General features: G+C 42.6%; 1 protein-coding gene across 2 annotated transcripts in view; it reads left to right on the top strand.

Annotated features, from left to right (window-relative positions):
* The window catches only part of LOC129838915 (cGMP-inhibited 3',5'-cyclic phosphodiesterase 3A-like), a 104660-nt gene that overhangs the window by 45439 nt on the left and 40923 nt on the right, over nucleotides 1–18298 (top strand). The window contains exon 2 of one of the 2 annotated variants that reach the window (XM_055906187.1): nucleotides 5464–5514. The exons of the other annotated variant lie outside the window; for it this stretch is intronic. Within the exon in view, the coding sequence (XP_055762162.1) occupies nucleotides 5464–5514 (51 nt within the window). The remainder of the gene's footprint in view (nucleotides 1–5463; nucleotides 5515–18298) is intronic. 2 annotated transcript variants of the gene reach the window in all.

The raw sequence follows: 18298 nt of genomic DNA, 5'->3' as shown, positions 1-18298 counted from the left end.
TTACATAAAACATGAAGAACGCACGAATAGAGAAAATAGGCTACACAAAATGAACGATGAAACAAACAAACCGAAAACAGTCCCGTGTGGCGCAACGACATACACAAACACAGGAGACAATCACCCACAACGAACACTGTGAAAACACCTACCTAAATATGACTCTTAATTAGAGGAACGCCAAACACCTGCCTCTAATTAAGAGCCATACCAGGCAACCCATAAACCAACATAGAAACAGAAAACATAGAATGCCCACCCAACCTCACGTCCTGACCAACTAACACATATAACAAACTAACAGAAATAGGTCAGGAACGTGACACCAATAACTACCGTGGGATATGCGTCAACAGCAACCTTGGGAAAATCCTCTGCATTATCATTAACAGCAGACTCGTACATTTCCTCTGTGAAAACAATGTACTGAGCAAATGTCAAAATAGCTTTTTTTTAAAGTATCGTACGACAGACCACGTATTCACCCTGCACACCCTAATTGACAAACAAACAAACCAAAACAAATGCAAAGTCTTCTCATTCTTTGTTGATTTCAAAAAAGCATTCAAATCAATTTGGCATAAGGGTCTACTATACAAATTGATGGAAAGTGGTGTTGGGGGAAAAACATACCACATAATAAAATCCATGTACACAAACAACAAATGCGTGGTTAAAATAGGCAAAAAACACACACATTTCTTCCCACAGGGCCATGGGGTGGGACAGGGATGCAACTTAAGCCCCACCCTCTTCAACATATATATCAACGAATTGGCTAGGGCACTAGAACAGTCTGCAGTATCCGGCCTCACCCTACTAGAATCTGAAGTCAAATGTCTACTGTTTGCTGATGATCTGGTGCTTCTGTCACCAACCAAGGAGGGCCTACGGCAGCACCTAGATCTTCTGCACAGATTCTGCCAGACCTGGGCACTGACAGTAACCAAAATAATGGTGTTCCAAAAAAGGTCCAGTCGCCAGGACCACAAATACAAATTCCATCTAGACACTGTTGCCCTAGAGCACACAAAAAAACTATACATACATTGGCCTAAACATTAGCGCCACAGGTAACTTCCACAAAGCTGTGAACGATCTGACAGACAAGGCAAGAAGGGCCTTCTATGCCATCAAAAGGAACATAAAATTCAACATACCAATTAGGATCTGGCTAAAAATACTTGAATCAGTCATAGAGCCCATTGCCCTTTATGGTTGTGAGGTCCGCTCACCAACAAAGAATTCACAAAATGGGACAAACACCAAATTGAGACTCTGCATGCAGAATTCTGCAAAGATATCCTCCGTGTACAACGTAAAACACCAAACAATGCATGCAGAGTAGAATTAGGCCGATACCCGCTAATGATTAAAATCCAGAAAAGAGCCGTTAAATTCAACAACCACCTAAAAGGAAGCGATTCCCAAACCTTCCATAACAAAGCCATCACCTACAGAGAGATTAACCTGGAGAAGAGTCCCCTAAGCAAGCTGGTCCTGGGGCTCTGTTCACAAACAGATCCCACAGAGCCCCAGGACAGCAACACAATTAGACCCCCAAATCATGAGAAAACAAAAAGATAATTACTTGACACATTGGAAAGACTTAACAAAAAAACAGAGCAAGCTATAATGCTATTTGGCCCTAAACAGAGAGTACACTGACCACTGTGACTGACCCAAACTTAAGGAAAGATTTGACTATGTACAGACTCAGTGACCATAGCCTTGCTATTGAGAAAGGCCGCCATAGGCAGACCTGGCTCTCAAGAGAAGACAGGCTATATGCACACTGCCCACCAAATGAGGTGGAAACTGAGCTGCACTTCCTAACCTCCTGCCAAATGTATGACCTAATTAGAGACACATATTTCCCTCAGATTACACAGATCCACAAAGTAAAACAAGCCCGATTTTGATAAACTCCCATATCTACTGGGGGAAATACAGTGACTTGCGAAAGTATTCACCTCCCTTGGCATTTTTCACAGTTCAAGGAAAGTAACATTTCCTGTAAAATCCAATAAGATAAAAAAAAGATCATATCACTCCGCAGAATGCATAGACACATAAACAAGCGTCACTTAATTTAAGTGTCCCCAAACTTTTGAACGGTAGTGTACATAATATGACATTTGTAATGTCTTTATTCTTTTGTAACTTCCGTGAGTGTAATGTTTGCTGTTCATTTTTATAGCTTTTTTCACTTTTGTATATTATCTACTTCACTTGCTTTGGAAATGTTAACATATGTTTCCCATGCCAATAAAGCCCCTTGAATTGAACTGATTTGAGAGAGATATATACTGAAGAGAGAGAGATAGAGAGAGATACTGAAGAGAGAGAGAGAGATACTGAAGAGAAGGTTAGAGAGAGAGAGAGATACTGAAGAGAGAGAGATACTGGAGAGAGAGATACTGGAGAGAGAGAGATACTGGAGAGAGAGATACTGGAGAGAGGGAGAGAGAGACACTGAAGAGAGAGAGAGAGACACCAAAGAGAGAGAGAGAGATACTGAAGAGAGAGAGAGAGAACGAGAGAGATAGTGAAGAGAGAGAGCGAGATAGTGAAGAAAGAAAGATACTGAAGTGAGAGAGATGGAGATCGAGGCTGTAGAGAGAGAAAAAGAGACTGGAGAGAGAGACTGGAGAGAAGAGAGAGTCATTACCAGTGGTGGTGTTTCGTTCATGGTCAATTAAACACACTGCGTTATCATCCTCTTGTTAGGTAGATTGCCTCATCTGTCATTTAATAACACAGAGACAAACAGAGTTCTGGTTTGCACCTCTGCCTCCCCGTCCTCTGTCATCCTATCCTCATTCTCTATCATGCTCCCTTCATCCTCTGTCATCCTCCCTGAGAGTTCTTTAATGTTCTATTTTTCTCTTTCTGTCTAAATGAACAAAACACTTAGAGAGTTAGTAGGAGGACATATCAGGCTCTCTGTTTGCTTATTAGATTTTCCTGAGCTGTACACTCACTGCTTACTCACTCCCCTCTGGTTCAGTGGTGGTCCAATGTCTCCTGTTCTTCTTCCCAGGGACTTATTTTCACAGTTGAGTCATTTAGCAGACACTCTTATCCAGAGTGACTTACAGTAGTCAGTGCATGCATTTTCATACTGGTCCACCGTGGGAATTGAACCCACAACCCTGTCTTTGCAAGCGCCCATGCTCTACCATTACTGGACTCAGACTGAGCCACACGGGACCCAGTTACTCTGTTACTGGTAACTTGTTTAGAACTGGATGGTTCTGATGGCTCAGTTGATTAGAGTGTAGTGACTAGTACACAGTCTCTATCACTGGAGTAGAGTGGGTTTGATTCCTTAGTGGGCTACTGTATCATGTGTCAACTGTAAGTCACTTTGGATAAAAGTGTCTCCTAAATTATTCTATTATTTATATGATACATTAAAGCTGTCCCTGGATAAAACTGGAAACAGTTTAAAATCCTGAACCATGGAAAGGAACACTGGTCCGTTTCAAATGCGACTTCTCTAATGATTTTACCAGAGAACTCAATAAAATGAAAGGTACAGCCCCGGGCCTCTATTTTTACTTAAAGTTGCTCTGCTGCACTTTTAGGAAAACAGCCCAGCCAGACCATAATATAACATATAGACCTGCAGGTTTTTATTGGAAGTCTAGGAAAACAGTCATAAAGAATGTTGACAGAGGAGAGAAGTCTTTGACGTTTGAGAGAAGTCTTTGACAGATGAGAGAAGCTCAAAGCTGCCGGACATATAGCCTACCTTGTAGACTTGGTTAACTTAACGGGTATTTGGCTGAGACTCACCATCCAACGATGGAGAAGATCAGGTGGGTCTTTCTCCGATCATTAGCCTCTCTGTATGTTTCCTGGTATTAAAACCTATGTGTATATATATTGCAACGACATATGCAGCTAACTACAGTGTGGTCAGAGGGAGAGAACACATATGTGGACTACAAGTAGAATCATATTTTATTCCCCCAGCTGTATTGAGTAGACACAACACCTGTCTAGTTAACCAGGATGTTGAGTGGTGGTAGGGGGCTTGACTGGCGTTGAGTTGTCATTAGTAGGGGTTAGGGTAAGGGGACTCAGGTCAAAGACTGGGGTCAGTGTTACTGAGGGAGGGAGACTACAGTACCATCCTCTCCTCTACGCTAAAGGACGTGAGATTGGAAGAGGCAAAAAAAGCACACAGAGAAAAAGTATCGGAATGATCCTTTTCTAGATTCATGTTGTTTCCCCTGACTCTCTCTCTCTTTTTGAAAAGGTTGTGTTAAGATAACCGTGGTTGAGCTCAATGGGAATCTGGGTGAGGACCCCACCAATAACAAGTGTTTTACGTAATGTTACCGTATGTAACGTACAGCCAGCCGTCCACAGACCCAGTCAGCTAGTCAATGCAGGACTCATCGTCAACAGCTGAGTTAAGTCGCCCCATCAGACTGCAAAACACTGGACACTTATAATACGAGGACACCTCTTTCTTTGCTCCCTGCAAGCAGATACTCAAATCAGAGACAATGGAACGGATTTTAGAGGGACTCCTTCACCTTGTTGTACATCGGTTGGAACAGTGAGAATATTCAAGCTACTGTACGTTTCAGTCAGTTTATGGATTTCCTCTTCGCGGCAGGTATCCTATGGGTTAGAGCATTGCGCCAATAACCGTAAAGGTTGCTGGATCGGATCCCCGAGCTGACAAGGTAAAAATCTGTCCTTCTGCCCCTGAACAAGGCAGTTTACCCACTGTTTCCTGGTAGGCCGTCATTGTAAGTAAGAATTTTTTCTTAATTAATTGACTTGCCTAGTTAAATAAAGGTTACATTTAAAAAAAGATATAATAATTCTCCTGCCCCTGCCTTACCATGAAGATTATGCCAGGGTAAACTAGTCTCTGTATGTGTCTCCAAAATGGCAATGATCCTGTAATGCTGTGATGTTGATCCTGCGATGCTTCCTGTCTGGCGATGCGAGTGTAAACGAGCCTGCACTTAGCATGGCGTGCCTTCAGGAGGGAGGTTAGGGTGTGCGTATGTTAGTACTGTGTGTTGTCTATTTGCTAATTAGAGTGATTAAAGTTTTAGCCTGGCAGAGGCCATTATGCTGTGCTGAAAGGCTCGGTACGCCCCAGCCTCACTGTGAAATGGCAATAAAGCCTTGTTGAACAAAATAGAAAGTGTGGAATAGAGGAATAGAAGGGAGGAATGAGAGGGGGACGTAGATGAAGATGAAGCCTGCAAGCGTAGGTAATGCGCTCTTTTCTTTTCTTCATCAGCAGCGCCTCGCATTTATTTTTAGCCCTCAGCGGAGTGGTAGGGGGGGGGGTTTTGGGGGGGGGGGAGATAGTGGAGGATGATAGAGAAGAAAGCTCAAAGATACTGTAATACAGTAAGTAGTAGACTGGAGTAGACTGGAGGTGAATGATGAATGCCCTCTAAACTGGTGTCTCCCTCTCGTCTCCAGATGATCTCACAGACTGAATGGGACCACAAGAGGGGTGCCCGGGGATCCCAGGTAGGACAGAGAAGGGCAGAAAGGGGGAACGTGCTTCTTTTTCTAACCCTTTATTGAATGAACACCTCAGGTCAGTACAGTGAGGGGGAGGGAGGAGAGGGGGAGGAGGGGGAGAAAGGATGGGGAATACTTCTTTCTCTAACCGTATTGAATGAACACTGACGGAGCGAGAAATAGATAACGCTACTTCTCACTTCTCTACCTGACTGACCAGTGCTTGCGTGCATATCCCCTCCTCTCCTCCTTTCCCCCTCTTCCCCTCTCTCCCTCCCCCTGTCCTCTGGTCAGATGGGGCAACTGCTGTCTCAATCTGATCAGGAAATGCTTAAATACTTTCCTTTAGGTGGCTGACTTTGTTTTAAGACCCAGGCAATTACGGAGCAATATAAAATTGCATGCCTAGACAATGATCAAAAGTCAGTTTGTGGTTTTCTCCCCTAGTGGTTAAGGTTAGGATTAGGGGAGGATAAACTAATCCTAGATCTGTGTCAATCTCAGTAACTGAAAAGTCAATAGTTAAAATCCCGAGGGGGCCAATTGAAAAAATCTGCCATTCTGCCCTTGAACAAGGCATTTAACCCCCAACAACAACTGCTCCCCGGGCACCGATGATGTCGATTAAAGGCAGGCCCCTACACCTCTTTGATTCAGAGGGGTTGGGTTAAATGTGGGAGACACATTTCAGTTGAATGGATTCAGTTGTGCAACTGACTAGGTATCCCCTTTCCCTAGTTATTATTAGAGATGATGGTGATGCTATAGGCATACAGTAGGATATTATGCAACTCTGTAGACTGCAGTAAATGGGGAATCACTGGAGATTATTGTAGAGGGATTTTGATTATTGGCTCAGAGGTTGTGAAAAGGACAGATAAGAATTGTGGGTAAGATACTGTAGATCAAGTATCTTATTTCTGGAAAGATCTCTATGACAGTGGCTTACGTACACGTACACACACGCACACGCACACGCACACACACGGACGGACAGACAGACACGCACACACTGATCGACCAGTCAATCACAACCTTCCACAATGTGTCGTGTCTGTGAGAGATTGGGTTGTCAGGAGGAGAATGTATTGAGCCCTTGTAGAATCTGGAGGCTTGGTACTGTTAGCAGGAACAATGACACTAGAACTAGCTGAACAATGTGTGTGTAAGTGCATAAACATGTGCATGAAACATCTTGGTTCTGTGACTCTCATGGATTTTATAGGGATACATTCCCCCCAAAATTTAAATAATGGAAACACGTGTAGAGAAATAAATATTGGGATATTGACATTATTCCAGTCTTGTCCCATCTGGGATTTGGAGTGTCTATACGTGTGTATTTTAGTTCAGAAAGAGCATGTCTCAGGGGAAGAAGAGACTGTATCACTCATCCCACCGTGTCTCTTCAGTCCCTGATATGAATGCTCGGCTATGAAAAGCCAACTGACATTTACTCCTGAGGTGTTGAACTGTTGACCCTGCTGGTCATCTATGAACATTTGAACGTCTTAAGCAACGATCTTGCCTAAATGACCATGTACTCTTATAATCCCCACCCGGCACAGCCAGAAGAGGACTGGCCACCCCTGGGAGCCCGGTTCCTCATAGGTTCCTGCCTTTCCAGGGATTTTTTCTTAGCCGATGTGCTTCTACATCTGCATTGCTTGCTCTTTGGTGTTTTAGGTTGGGTGTCCAGCCAGGTCACTCGAGATCCAAGGCGATAATTGACATTCGTCCAGGTACTCAGGGCGTCGGGAGATGCCTTAAAAACTAGGGGCCACAGTAAGGGGCCACAGTAAGGGGCCACAGGGGGGGCCACTAGGGGCCACAGTAAGGGGCCACAGGGGGGGCCACTAGGGGCCACAGTAAGGACTATTACTATTAAGTAGGCTTGCGGCTTGCTGGGGCATTGCGGATGGGGATAGTGGATAGGCGTAACCAGCGAGCTCCGGCTCTGAGGGTCGCGTGCTCAGTCCCAGCACTAGGCACTTTTTTTTAATAAACATTTTTGAACCCTATCCCAAACCTTAACCCTTACCGTACCCATTCGGAATGAATTCCTGAACCTGGAAAACACTTGAATACCTGTCACGTTTACTCCCACTCCCCCTCTCCGGCGCTCGTTGTCGCCAGTGTGGTGATTAATGCACACACCTGTCACCGTCGTTACGCGCACCTGCCCCTCATGAGACTCACCTGGACTGCATCACTTCTATGATGTCCATCCCTCTACCTGTCTCTCCCTCAGGTTCATTCCCCAGTCAGCCTTGTTGTTATTTTCCTGTTCTCATGTCCAGATGCTGTTCGTTGTTTAGTTTCATGTTTATTTATTATTAAATCCACACCCGTGCTTGCTTCTCGTCTCCCAGCGTCTGTGTTACAATACCGAAGTCAAACCGTGTCAAACTGTGAGATCTTGTTATCTGTATAGCCCTTTGTGACAGCCGCTGCTCTATAAAGGGCTTGATCAAATACATTTGATTGATGAATACACTGCCCTGCTCTCAATAGTCTAACGTGGCTTCCTCTCCTCATCTCTTCTGCTCATATCCTCTCCTTCATCACTCCTTATTCATTGTTTACTCACGAGAAAGCGTTGTACTAGTGAAAGCAAATACCTGGTAAAAGCCTCATCCTATTGCTCTCAGCTGTGTCTTCATTGTCACAGAAGATGAAAGCGAGAGGACACGAGGAGAGGATGCAGCCACTTTAGACTACTGAGACTACTGTGATGTGTGGGTAGCACTGTACTAATGCAAATAACCCACTTGTATTATTTCCCGTCTTCTCACACTATTAATAATAAAAGGGAAACTCGTAGGACGGGATGACGCGTTGTTGCGTCCAATTTAACCCAAACAACTATTTATATTGTGTAGGACTCACTTTGCTCTTTGCCCCAGCGTCTCCCAGCAACAGGCTATTTTCTATATAAATGCTTCCTGTCTGTCTGCCCACCTCGGCGGAGCGACGAGTGGAGGAGCACCTAGGAGCATTCTCTCCCAGGATCGGTTGAGGCAGGAGCAGGCGAGGGCCAGAGGGTTGTTGGGACTGACTGCATATATGTGGTACAGTGGGGCAGAGGAGAGAAGGGTGTGAGAGAGGAAGGAAAAGAGAGAGGGAGAGAAGAGGAGAGGAGGGACGGCTTACTTTCTGAGGAGAGACGCCACAGGAAGACAGCTACTGCGGCTGAGAGAAAGAGATAGGAGTCAGGCTTCGGGTGTTAAGTGTTAGGCGTTGGTTGCTGGTTGTGTGCATTGTGGCTATGACGAACAAGGCGCACACATCGGGTACCATGAGACGCTATCGGGAGACCACCCATCCTCCCAAACAGGTGGGCTCTTTACCGGTCTGTATGTTGTAAGGCAGCATGTATGTTTTCATCTGTGTACACTGTACTTTTTGTTGTTGTTGATTCAACTAATTATTATTTAGTAACTGGTTCCACAGACTTTTATAGTTTACTAAACTTTTCGGTCAAAGTGTTACCTGAACATAACACTTTTGGTTATCCCAAACATAGCTTTAACGTGACTTAAGCTAGGGACGCCCGCACATTAAAATGGTGCTTTTAACACAGAATGTTTTCAACATACTTGATTACATAGTGCATTTATATGGAAATTGTTATTCAACATGTCCTCACCTGGGATTGGAACTCACAACCTCTTGATTCATAGCATTCCAAGCTTACTGCTACTCCACCATGTCTGTGTCAATGACTGGTTTCACCTGTATTCCTATACTTTACACTTCAAAGTGAATTTCAGCTCTGTTAAAAGTCACCTCAAGAAAAACGATTTGATTTATCACAGTGATTAAGGATTAACATTAAAACAGGAAACCCTAAAATAAGTCAATCAAATCAATGATGAGAGAATAGTCAGATAGCTGACACAGACGTGGTGTTGTGTCAGGAAGTTAAGAATGCCGTGAACCAGGAGGTTGTGAGTTCAAGTCCCAGGTAAAGAAACATAGAATAATAATTACTGTGTAATTGAACATATGCAATGTCAAGATATGTAAATTGAAAACATTGTATGTGAAAAGAATTGTGGGTGTCCCAAATATTTGCCTATGTTTTCTCAAGTTGGAACTAAGTTTGGGCCAGCTAGATAATTATTTACAGTGTGTACAGTATACTTGCTCATAAACTGTATGTACTGTGTGTGTGTGTGTGCGCGCGCGTGCGTGTGATATGACTTGTTTGTGTGGCTTATCTGTTATGTGGTATATCTGTACCTGCTTCAAAGATAGCGTGCCTGACAGGGAAGCAGGTCAGTTTGGGCTTCCACCCCTAGAGGATTTGAAGAGATCTGTGCCTGCCTAACGGCAAACTATACATTGAAATGTAAATGATGGCACACTGGTTCACATTACCTGTTTAGGTCAGTAGAACACAGGTAGCCTGACACTAACCTTTCCTAACAGTAATCCAGAAACAGTGAGGAAGGGTTTGGGGAAGCTACTCCAAAGTTCACAACAGGGCAGAGCGGCAGGAATATTGTGCAGTTTTAGGAAGATAGAGTTAAGAAAACATTTACTAAATAAACTAAAGTAAAAAAAAAAAAAAGTTGAAGTCATTTGTACATGTAGGTAGGGGTAAAGTGACTACGCATAGATAATAAGCAGCGAGTAGCAGCAGTGTAAAAGCAAAGGGGGGTGGGTTTCAATGCAAATAGTCTGGGTGACCATTTGATTAATTGTTCAGCAGTCTTATGGCTTGGGGGTAGAAGATGTTAAGGAGCCTTTTGGACCTAGACTTGGCGCTCCAGTAGCGCTTGCCATGCGGAAGCAGAGAGAACAGTCTATAATTTGGGTGACTGGAGTCTCTGACAATTTTTGGGGCCTTTCTCTGACACACTGCCTAGTATATAGGTCCTAGATGGCAGGAAGCTTGGCCCCAGTGTTGTACTGGGCTGTACACACTACCCTCTGAAGCGCGTTATGGTCGGATGCCAAGCAGTTGCCATACCAGGTGGTAATGCAACCGCACAGGATGCTCTCAATGGTGCAGCTGTAGAGGATCTGGGGACCCATGTCAAATCTTTTTCTTCACAACATTCTTGGTGTGTTTGGACCATGATAGTTTGTTGGTGATGTGGACGCCAAGGAACTTGAAACTCTCAACCCGCTCCAAAACAGACCTGTCGATTTGAACGGGGGCGTGTTCGGCCCTCCTCTTCCTGTAGTCCGCGATCATCTACTTTGTCTTTCTCATGTTGAGGAAGAGGTTGTTGTCCTGGCACCACACTGCCAGATCTCTAACCTCCTCCCTATAGGCTGTCTCATCGCTGTCGGTGATCAGGCCTATGACCGTTGTGTCATCAGCAAACTTAATGATCGTGTCGTGTTTGGCCACGCAGTCTTGGCAACTCACCCCTGAGGGGCCCCGTTTTGAGGATCAGCATGGCAGATGTGTTGTTGCCTACCCTTACCACCTGGGGGCGGCCCGTCGGGAAGTCCAGGATCCAGTTGCAAAGGGAGGTGTTTAATTCCAGGGTCCTTAGCTTAGTGATGAGCTTTGTGGGCACTATGGTGTTGAACTCTGAGCAGTAGTCAATGAACAGCATTCTCACATACAGTTGAATTCGGAAGTTTACATACACTTAGGTTGTAGTCATTAAAACTCGTTTTTCAACCACTCCACACATTTCTTGTTAACAAACTATAGTTTTGGCAAGTCGGTTAGGACATCTACTTTGTGCATGACACAAGTAATTTTTCCAACAATTGATTACAGACAGATTATTTTACTTATAATTCACTGTATCACAATTCCAGTGGGTCAGAAGTTTACATACACTAAGTTGACTGTGCCTTTAAACAGCTTGTAAAATTCCAGAAAATTATGTCATGGCTTTAGAAGCTTCTGATAGGCTAATTGACATCATTTGAGTGGATGTGGATGTATTTCAAGGCCTACCTTCAAACTCAGTGCCTCTTTGCTTGATATCATGGGAAAATCAATAGAAATCAGCCAAGACCTGGTTCATCCTTGGGAGCAATTTCCAAAAACCTGAAGGTACCACGTTCATCTGTACAAACAATAGTACGCAAGTATAAACACCATGGGACCACACAGCTGTCATACCGCTCAGGAAGGAGACGCATTCTGTCTCCTACAGATGAACGTACTTTGGTACGAAAAGCGAAAAGTGCAATCAATCCCAGAACAACAGCAAAGGACCTTGTGAAGATGCTGGAGGAAACAGGTACAAAAGTTACTATATCCACAGTAAAACAAGTCCTATATCGACATAACCTGAAAGGCTGCTCAGCAAGGAAGAAGCCACTGCTCCAAAATCATAAAAAAGCCAGACTACGGTTTGAAACTTCACATGGGCACAAAGATCGTACTTTTTGGAGAAATTTCCTCTGGTCTGATGTAACAAAAATAGAACTGTTTGGCCATAATGACCATCGTTATGTTCGGAGGAAAAAAGGGGGACGCTTGCAAGCCGAAGAACACCATCCCAACCGTGAAGCACGGGGGTGGCAGCATCACGTTGTGGGGGTGCTTTGCTACAGGAGGGACTGGTGCACTTCACAAATGAGGAAGGAAAATGATGTGGATATATTGAAGCAACATCTCAAGACATCAGTCAGGAAGTTAAAACTTGGTCGCAAAAGGGTCTTCCAAATGTACAATGACCCCAAACATACTTCCAAAGTTGTGGCAAATGGCTTAAGGACAACAAAGTCAAGGTATTAGAGTGGCCATCACAAAGCCCTGACCTCAATCCTATAGAATATTTGTGGGCAGAACTGAAAAAGCGTGTGCTAGCAAGGATACCTACAAAGCTGACTCAGTTACACCAGCTCTATCAGGAGGAATGGGCCAAAATTCACCCAATTTATTGTGGGAAGCTAGTGGAAGGCTACCAGAAACATTTGACCCAAGTTAAACAATTTAAAGACAATGCTACCAAATACTAATTGAGTGTATGTAAATTTCTGACCCACTGGGAATGTGATGAAAGAAATAAAAGCTGAAATAAATCATTCTCTCTACTATTATTCTGACATGTCACATTCTTAAAATAAAGTGGTGATCCTAACTGACCTAAGACAGGGAATTTTTACTTGGATTAAATGTCCGGAATTGTGAACAACTGAGGTTCAACATATTTGGCTAAGGTGTATGTAATCTTCCAACTTCAACTGTAGGTGTTCCTTTTGTCCAGGTTGGAAAGGGCAGTGTTGGGTGTGATTGAGATTGCGTCATCTATGGATCTGTTGTGGCGGTATATGAAATGGAGTGGGTCTAGAGTTTCCAGGGGAATGTTGTTGATGTGCGCCATGATCAGCCTTTCAAAGCACTTCATGGCTACCGACGTGAGTGCTATGGGGCGGTAGTCATTTAGGCAGGTTACCTTTGCTTTCTTGGGCACAGGGACTATGGTGGTCTGCTTGAAACATGTATGTATTACAGACTCAGTCAGGGAGAGGTTGAAAATGTCAGTGAAGACACTTGCCAGTTGGTCCGCGCATGCTCTGAGTACACGTCCTGGTAATCCGTCTTGTCCTGCGGCTTTGTGAATGTTGACCTGTTTAAAGGTCTTGCTCTCATCGGCTATGGTGAGCGTAATCACACAGTCGCCCGGAACAGCTGGTGCACTCATGCATGCTTCAGTATTGCTTGCCTCGAAGAGAACATAAAAGGCATTTAGCCCATCTGGTAGGCTCACGTCACTGGGCAGTTTGTGGCTGGGTATCCCTTTGTAGTCCGGAATAGTTTACAAGCCTTGTCACATCCGACGAGCGTCAGAGCCAGTGTAGCAGGTTTCAATCTTAGTCCTGTTTTGAAGCTTTGTCTGTTTGATGGTTCGTCAGAGGGTATAGCAGGATTTCTTTGAAGCGTCCATATTAATGAATGCAGCAGCTCTAGCCTTTAGCTCGGTGCAGATGTTGCCTGTAATCCATTGCTTCTGTTTGGAATATGTACGTACGTCACTGAGGGGACGACGTCGCCGATGCACTTATTGATGAAGCCGGTGACTGAGGTTGTATGCTCCTCAATGCCATTGGATGAATCCCGGAACATATTCCAGTCTGTGCTAGCAAAACAGTCCTGTAGCGTAGCATCTGCATCATCTGATCACTTCCATATTGTGTGAGTCACTGGGACTTCCTGCTTTAGTTTTTGCGTGTAACCAGGAATCAGGAGGATAGAATTATGGTCAGATTTGCCAAATGGAGGGCGAGGGAGAACTTTGTACACGTCTCTGTGTGTGGAGTAAAGGTGTTTTTTTCCCTCTGGTTGCACATGTGACATGCTGGTAGAAAAACGGATTCAAGTTTGCCTGCATTAAAGGCCCCGGCCACTAGGAATGCCATTTCTGGATGAGCATTTTCTTGTTTGCTTATGGCTTATACAGCTCGTATTATCTGTGTCGTCATTCAGCCACGACTCGGGGATACATAAGATATTACAGTTTTTAATGTCCTGTTGGTAGGATAGTCTCAAACGGAGCTCATCCAGTTTATTCTCCAGTGATTGCACATTGGCCAATAGAACGGATGGTGGAGGCGGGTTACCCACTCGCAGACAAATTCTCACAAGGCCTCTTGATTTCCGCCCCCTGTATTTCCTTATGTTCTTCATGTGAATGACAGGGATTTGGGCTTTGTCTGGGAGCAGCATTATGTCCTTCTCGTCAGACTCATAAAAGAGGTGAGTAATCGCTGTTCTGATTTCCAGAAGCTCTTTTCGGTAGCATCAATATTATGTACAAAATAAGTTACAAACAATGCGAAAAAACACACAAAATAGCACAATTGGTTTGGAGCCCATAAAACAGCAGCCATCCTTTTGTTAACTATGCAAGTCAGTTAAGAACAAATTCTTATTTTCAATGACGGCCTAGCAACAGTGGGTTAACTGCCTTGTTCAGGGGCAGAATGACAGATTTTTACCTTGTCAGCTCAGGGATTCAATCTTGCAACCTTTCGGTTACTAGTCCAATGCGCTAACCACTAGGCTACCTGCCGCCCCATTCTGGTGCATCCTTCTGAAAGTAGGATAAACCACCCTTCGTTGGAGGATAACTTTAGTACAAAGCTTCATTATTGCACTTTTATTTGACTAATTTCTTCTGATTGTTCTGTAGCTATCGGAATGTGTGAGTGTTGTACTGTATCAGTGAGCGTTATTGACTGTAGTAATAGTGTAGAGCAGGGCTCTCCAACCCTGTTCCTGGAGAGCTACCATCCTGTAGGTTTTCACTCCAACCCTAATCTAGTACAGCTGATTCTAATAATTAGCTGAATCAGGTTAATTACAACTGGTGTCGGATTGAAAACCTACAGGAGGGTAGCTCTCCAGGAACAGGGTTGGAGAACCCTCGTGTAGAGTACTGTGATAATACTGTATTAGAGTTTTGTTGACTGTAGTAAGTGTAGAATTCTGTAGTAATACTGTATTAGAGTCATATTTACTGTAGTTATAGTGTAGACTAGAGTACTGTAGTAATACTGTATTGGAGTGTTGTCGATTGTGGTAATAGTGTATAGTACCGGGGTAATATTGTATTAGAGTATTGTTGATTGTAGTAATAGTGTAGAGTACGGGGGTAATACCGTATTAGAGTATTGTTGACTGTAGTAATAGTGTAGAGTACTGTAGTAATACCGTATTAGAGTATTGCTGTTTGTAGTAATAGTGTGGAGAACTGCAGTAATACCGTATTAGAGTATTGTTGATTGTAGTAACAGTGTAGAGTACTGTAGTAATATCATATTAGAGTATTGTTGACTGTAGTAATAGTGTGGAATACTGCAGTAATACCGTATTAGAGTATTGTTGATCGTAGTAATAGTGTGGAGTACCGGGGTAATACCGTATTAGAGTATTGTTGATTGTAGTAATAGTGTAGAGTACTGTAGTAATACCGTATTAGAGTATTGTTGATTGTAGTAACAGTGTAGAGCACTGCGGTAATACCCTATCATAGTATTGTTGATTGTAGTAATAGTGTAGAGTACTGTAGTAATACCGTATTAGAGTATTGTTGACTGTAGTAACAGTGTGGAGTACCGGGGTAATACCGTATTAGAGTATTGCTGGTTGTAGTAATAGTGTAGAGTACTGTCGTAATACCGTATTAGAGTATTGTTGACTATAGTAATAGTGTATAGTACCGGGGTAATACCGTATTAGAGTATTGTTGATTGTAGTAATAGTGTGGAGTACCGGGGTAATACCGTATTAGAGTATTGTTGATTGTAGTAATAGTGTAGAGTACTGTAGTAATACCGTATTAGAGTATTGTTGATTGTAGTAACAGTGTAGAGCACTGTGGTAATACCGTATTATAGTATAGTTGATTGTAGTAATAGTGTAGAGTACTGTAGTAATACCGTATTAGAGTATTGTTGACTGTAGTAACAGTGTGGAGTACCGGGGTAATACCGTATTAGAGTATTGCTGGTTGTAGTAATAGTGTAGAGTACTGTAGTAATACCGTATTAGATTATTGTTGATTGTAGTAATAGTTTAGAGTACTGTAGTAATACCGTATTAGAGTATGGTTGATTGTAGTAATAGTTTAGAGTACTGTGGTAATACCGTATTAGATTATTGTTGATTGTAGTAATAGTTTAGAGTACTGTAGTAATACCGTATTAGAGTATGGTTGATTGTAGTAATAGTTTAGAGTACTGTAGTAATACCGTATTAGAGTATGGTTGATTGTAGTAATAGTTTAGAGTACTGTAGTAATACCGTATTAGAGTATGGTTGATTGTAGTAATAGTTTAGAGTACTGTAGTAATACCGTATTAGAGTATGGTTGACTGTAGTAACAGTGTAGAGTATTGTGGTAATAACGTATTCGAGTATTGTGGTCGTAGTAATAGTGTGGAGTACTGTAGTAATACCGTATTTGAGTATTGTTGATTGTAGTAATAGTTTAGAGTACTGTAGTAATACCGTATTAGAGTATGGTTGACTGTAGTAACAGTGTAGAGTACTGTGGTAATACCGTATTCGAGTATTGTTGGTCGTAGTAATAGTGTGGAGTACTGTAGTAATACCGTATTCGAGTATTGTTGACCGTAGTAACAGTGTGGAGTACTGGGGTAATACCGTATTAGAGTATTGTTGACTGTAGTAATAGTGTGGAGTACTGTAGTAATACCGTATTAGAGTATGGTTGACTGTAGTAACAGTGTAGAGTATTGTGGTAATACCGTATTCGAGTATTGTTGCTTGTAGTAATAGTTTAGAGTACTGTAGTAATACCGTATTAGAGTATGGTTGACTGTAGTAACAGTGTAGAGTACTGTGGTAATACCGTATTCGAGTATTGTTGGTCGTAGTAATAGTGTGGAGTACTGTAGTAATACCGTATTAGAGTATTGTTGACTGTAGTAACAGTGTAGAGCACTGTGGTAATACCGTATTATATTGTTGATTGTAGTAACAGTGTAGAGTACTGTGGTAATACCGTATTCGAGTATTGTTGACCGTAGTAACAGTGTGGAGTACTGTAGTAATACCGTATTCGAGTATTGTTGACCGTAGTAATAGTGTGGAGTACTGTAGTAATACCGTATTAGTGTATTGTTGACCGTAGTAATAGTGTGGAGTACTGTAGTAATACCGTATTAGTGTATTGTTGACCGTAGTAACAGTGTGGAGTACTGGGGTAATACCGTATTAGAGTATTGTTGACTGTAGTAATAGTGTGGAGTACTGTAGTAATACCGTATTAGAGTATGGTTGACTGTAGTAACAGTGTAGAGTATTGTGGTAATACCGTATTCGAGTATTGTTGCTTGTAGTAATAGTTTAGAGTACTGTAGTAATACCGTATTAGAGTATTGTTGACTGTAGTAACAGTGTAGAGTACTGTGGTAATACCGTATTATATTGTTGACTGTAGTAACAGTGTAGAGTATTGTGGTAATACCGTATTCGAGTATTGTTGCTTGTAGTAATAGTTTAGAGTACTGTAGTAATACCGTATTAGAGTATGGTTGACTGTAGTAACAGTGTAGAGTACTGTGGTAATACTGTATTCGAGTATTGTTGGTCGTAGTAATAGTGTGGAGTACTGTAGTAATACCGTATTAGAGTATTGTTGACTGTAGTAACAGTGTAGAGCACTGTGGTAATACCGTATTATATTGTTGATTGTAGTAACAGTGTAGAGTACTGTGGTAATACCGTATTCGAGTATTGTTGACCGTAGTAACAGTGTGGAGTACTGTAGTAATACCGTATTCGAGTATTGTTGACCGTAGTAATAGTGTGGAGTACTGTAGTAATACCGTATTCGAGTATTGTTGACCGTAGTAATAGTGTGGAGTACTGTAGTAATACCGTATTAGTGTATTGTTGACCGTAGTAACAGTGTGGAGTACTGGGGTAATACCGTATTAGTGTATTGTTGACCGTAGTAATAGTGTGGAGTACTGTAGTAATACCGTATTCGAGTATTGTTGACCGTAGTAATAGTGTAGAGTACGGGGGTAATACCGTATTCGAGTATTGTTGACCGTAGTAACAGTGTGGAGTACTGGGGTAATACCGTATTAGTGTATTGTTGACCGTAGTAATAGTGGAGTACTGTAGTAATACCGTATTAGAGTATTGTTGACCGTAGTAACAGTGTGGAGTACTGGGGTAATACCGTATTAGTGTATTGTTGACCGTAGTAATAGTGGAGTACTGTAGTAATACCGTATTAGAGTATTGTTGACCGTAGTAACAGTGTGGAGTACTAGGGTAATACCGTATTAGTGTATTGTTGACCGTAGTAATAGTGGAGTACTGTAGTAA

Source organism: Salvelinus fontinalis, chromosome 39, assembly GCF_029448725.1.
Source record: "Salvelinus fontinalis isolate EN_2023a chromosome 39, ASM2944872v1, whole genome shotgun sequence".
NCBI lineage: Eukaryota > Metazoa > Chordata > Actinopteri > Salmoniformes > Salmonidae > Salvelinus > Salvelinus fontinalis.
The sequence above is the reverse complement of the archived record's forward strand: the minus strand, read 5'-3'. Positions and strand labels throughout refer to the sequence as shown.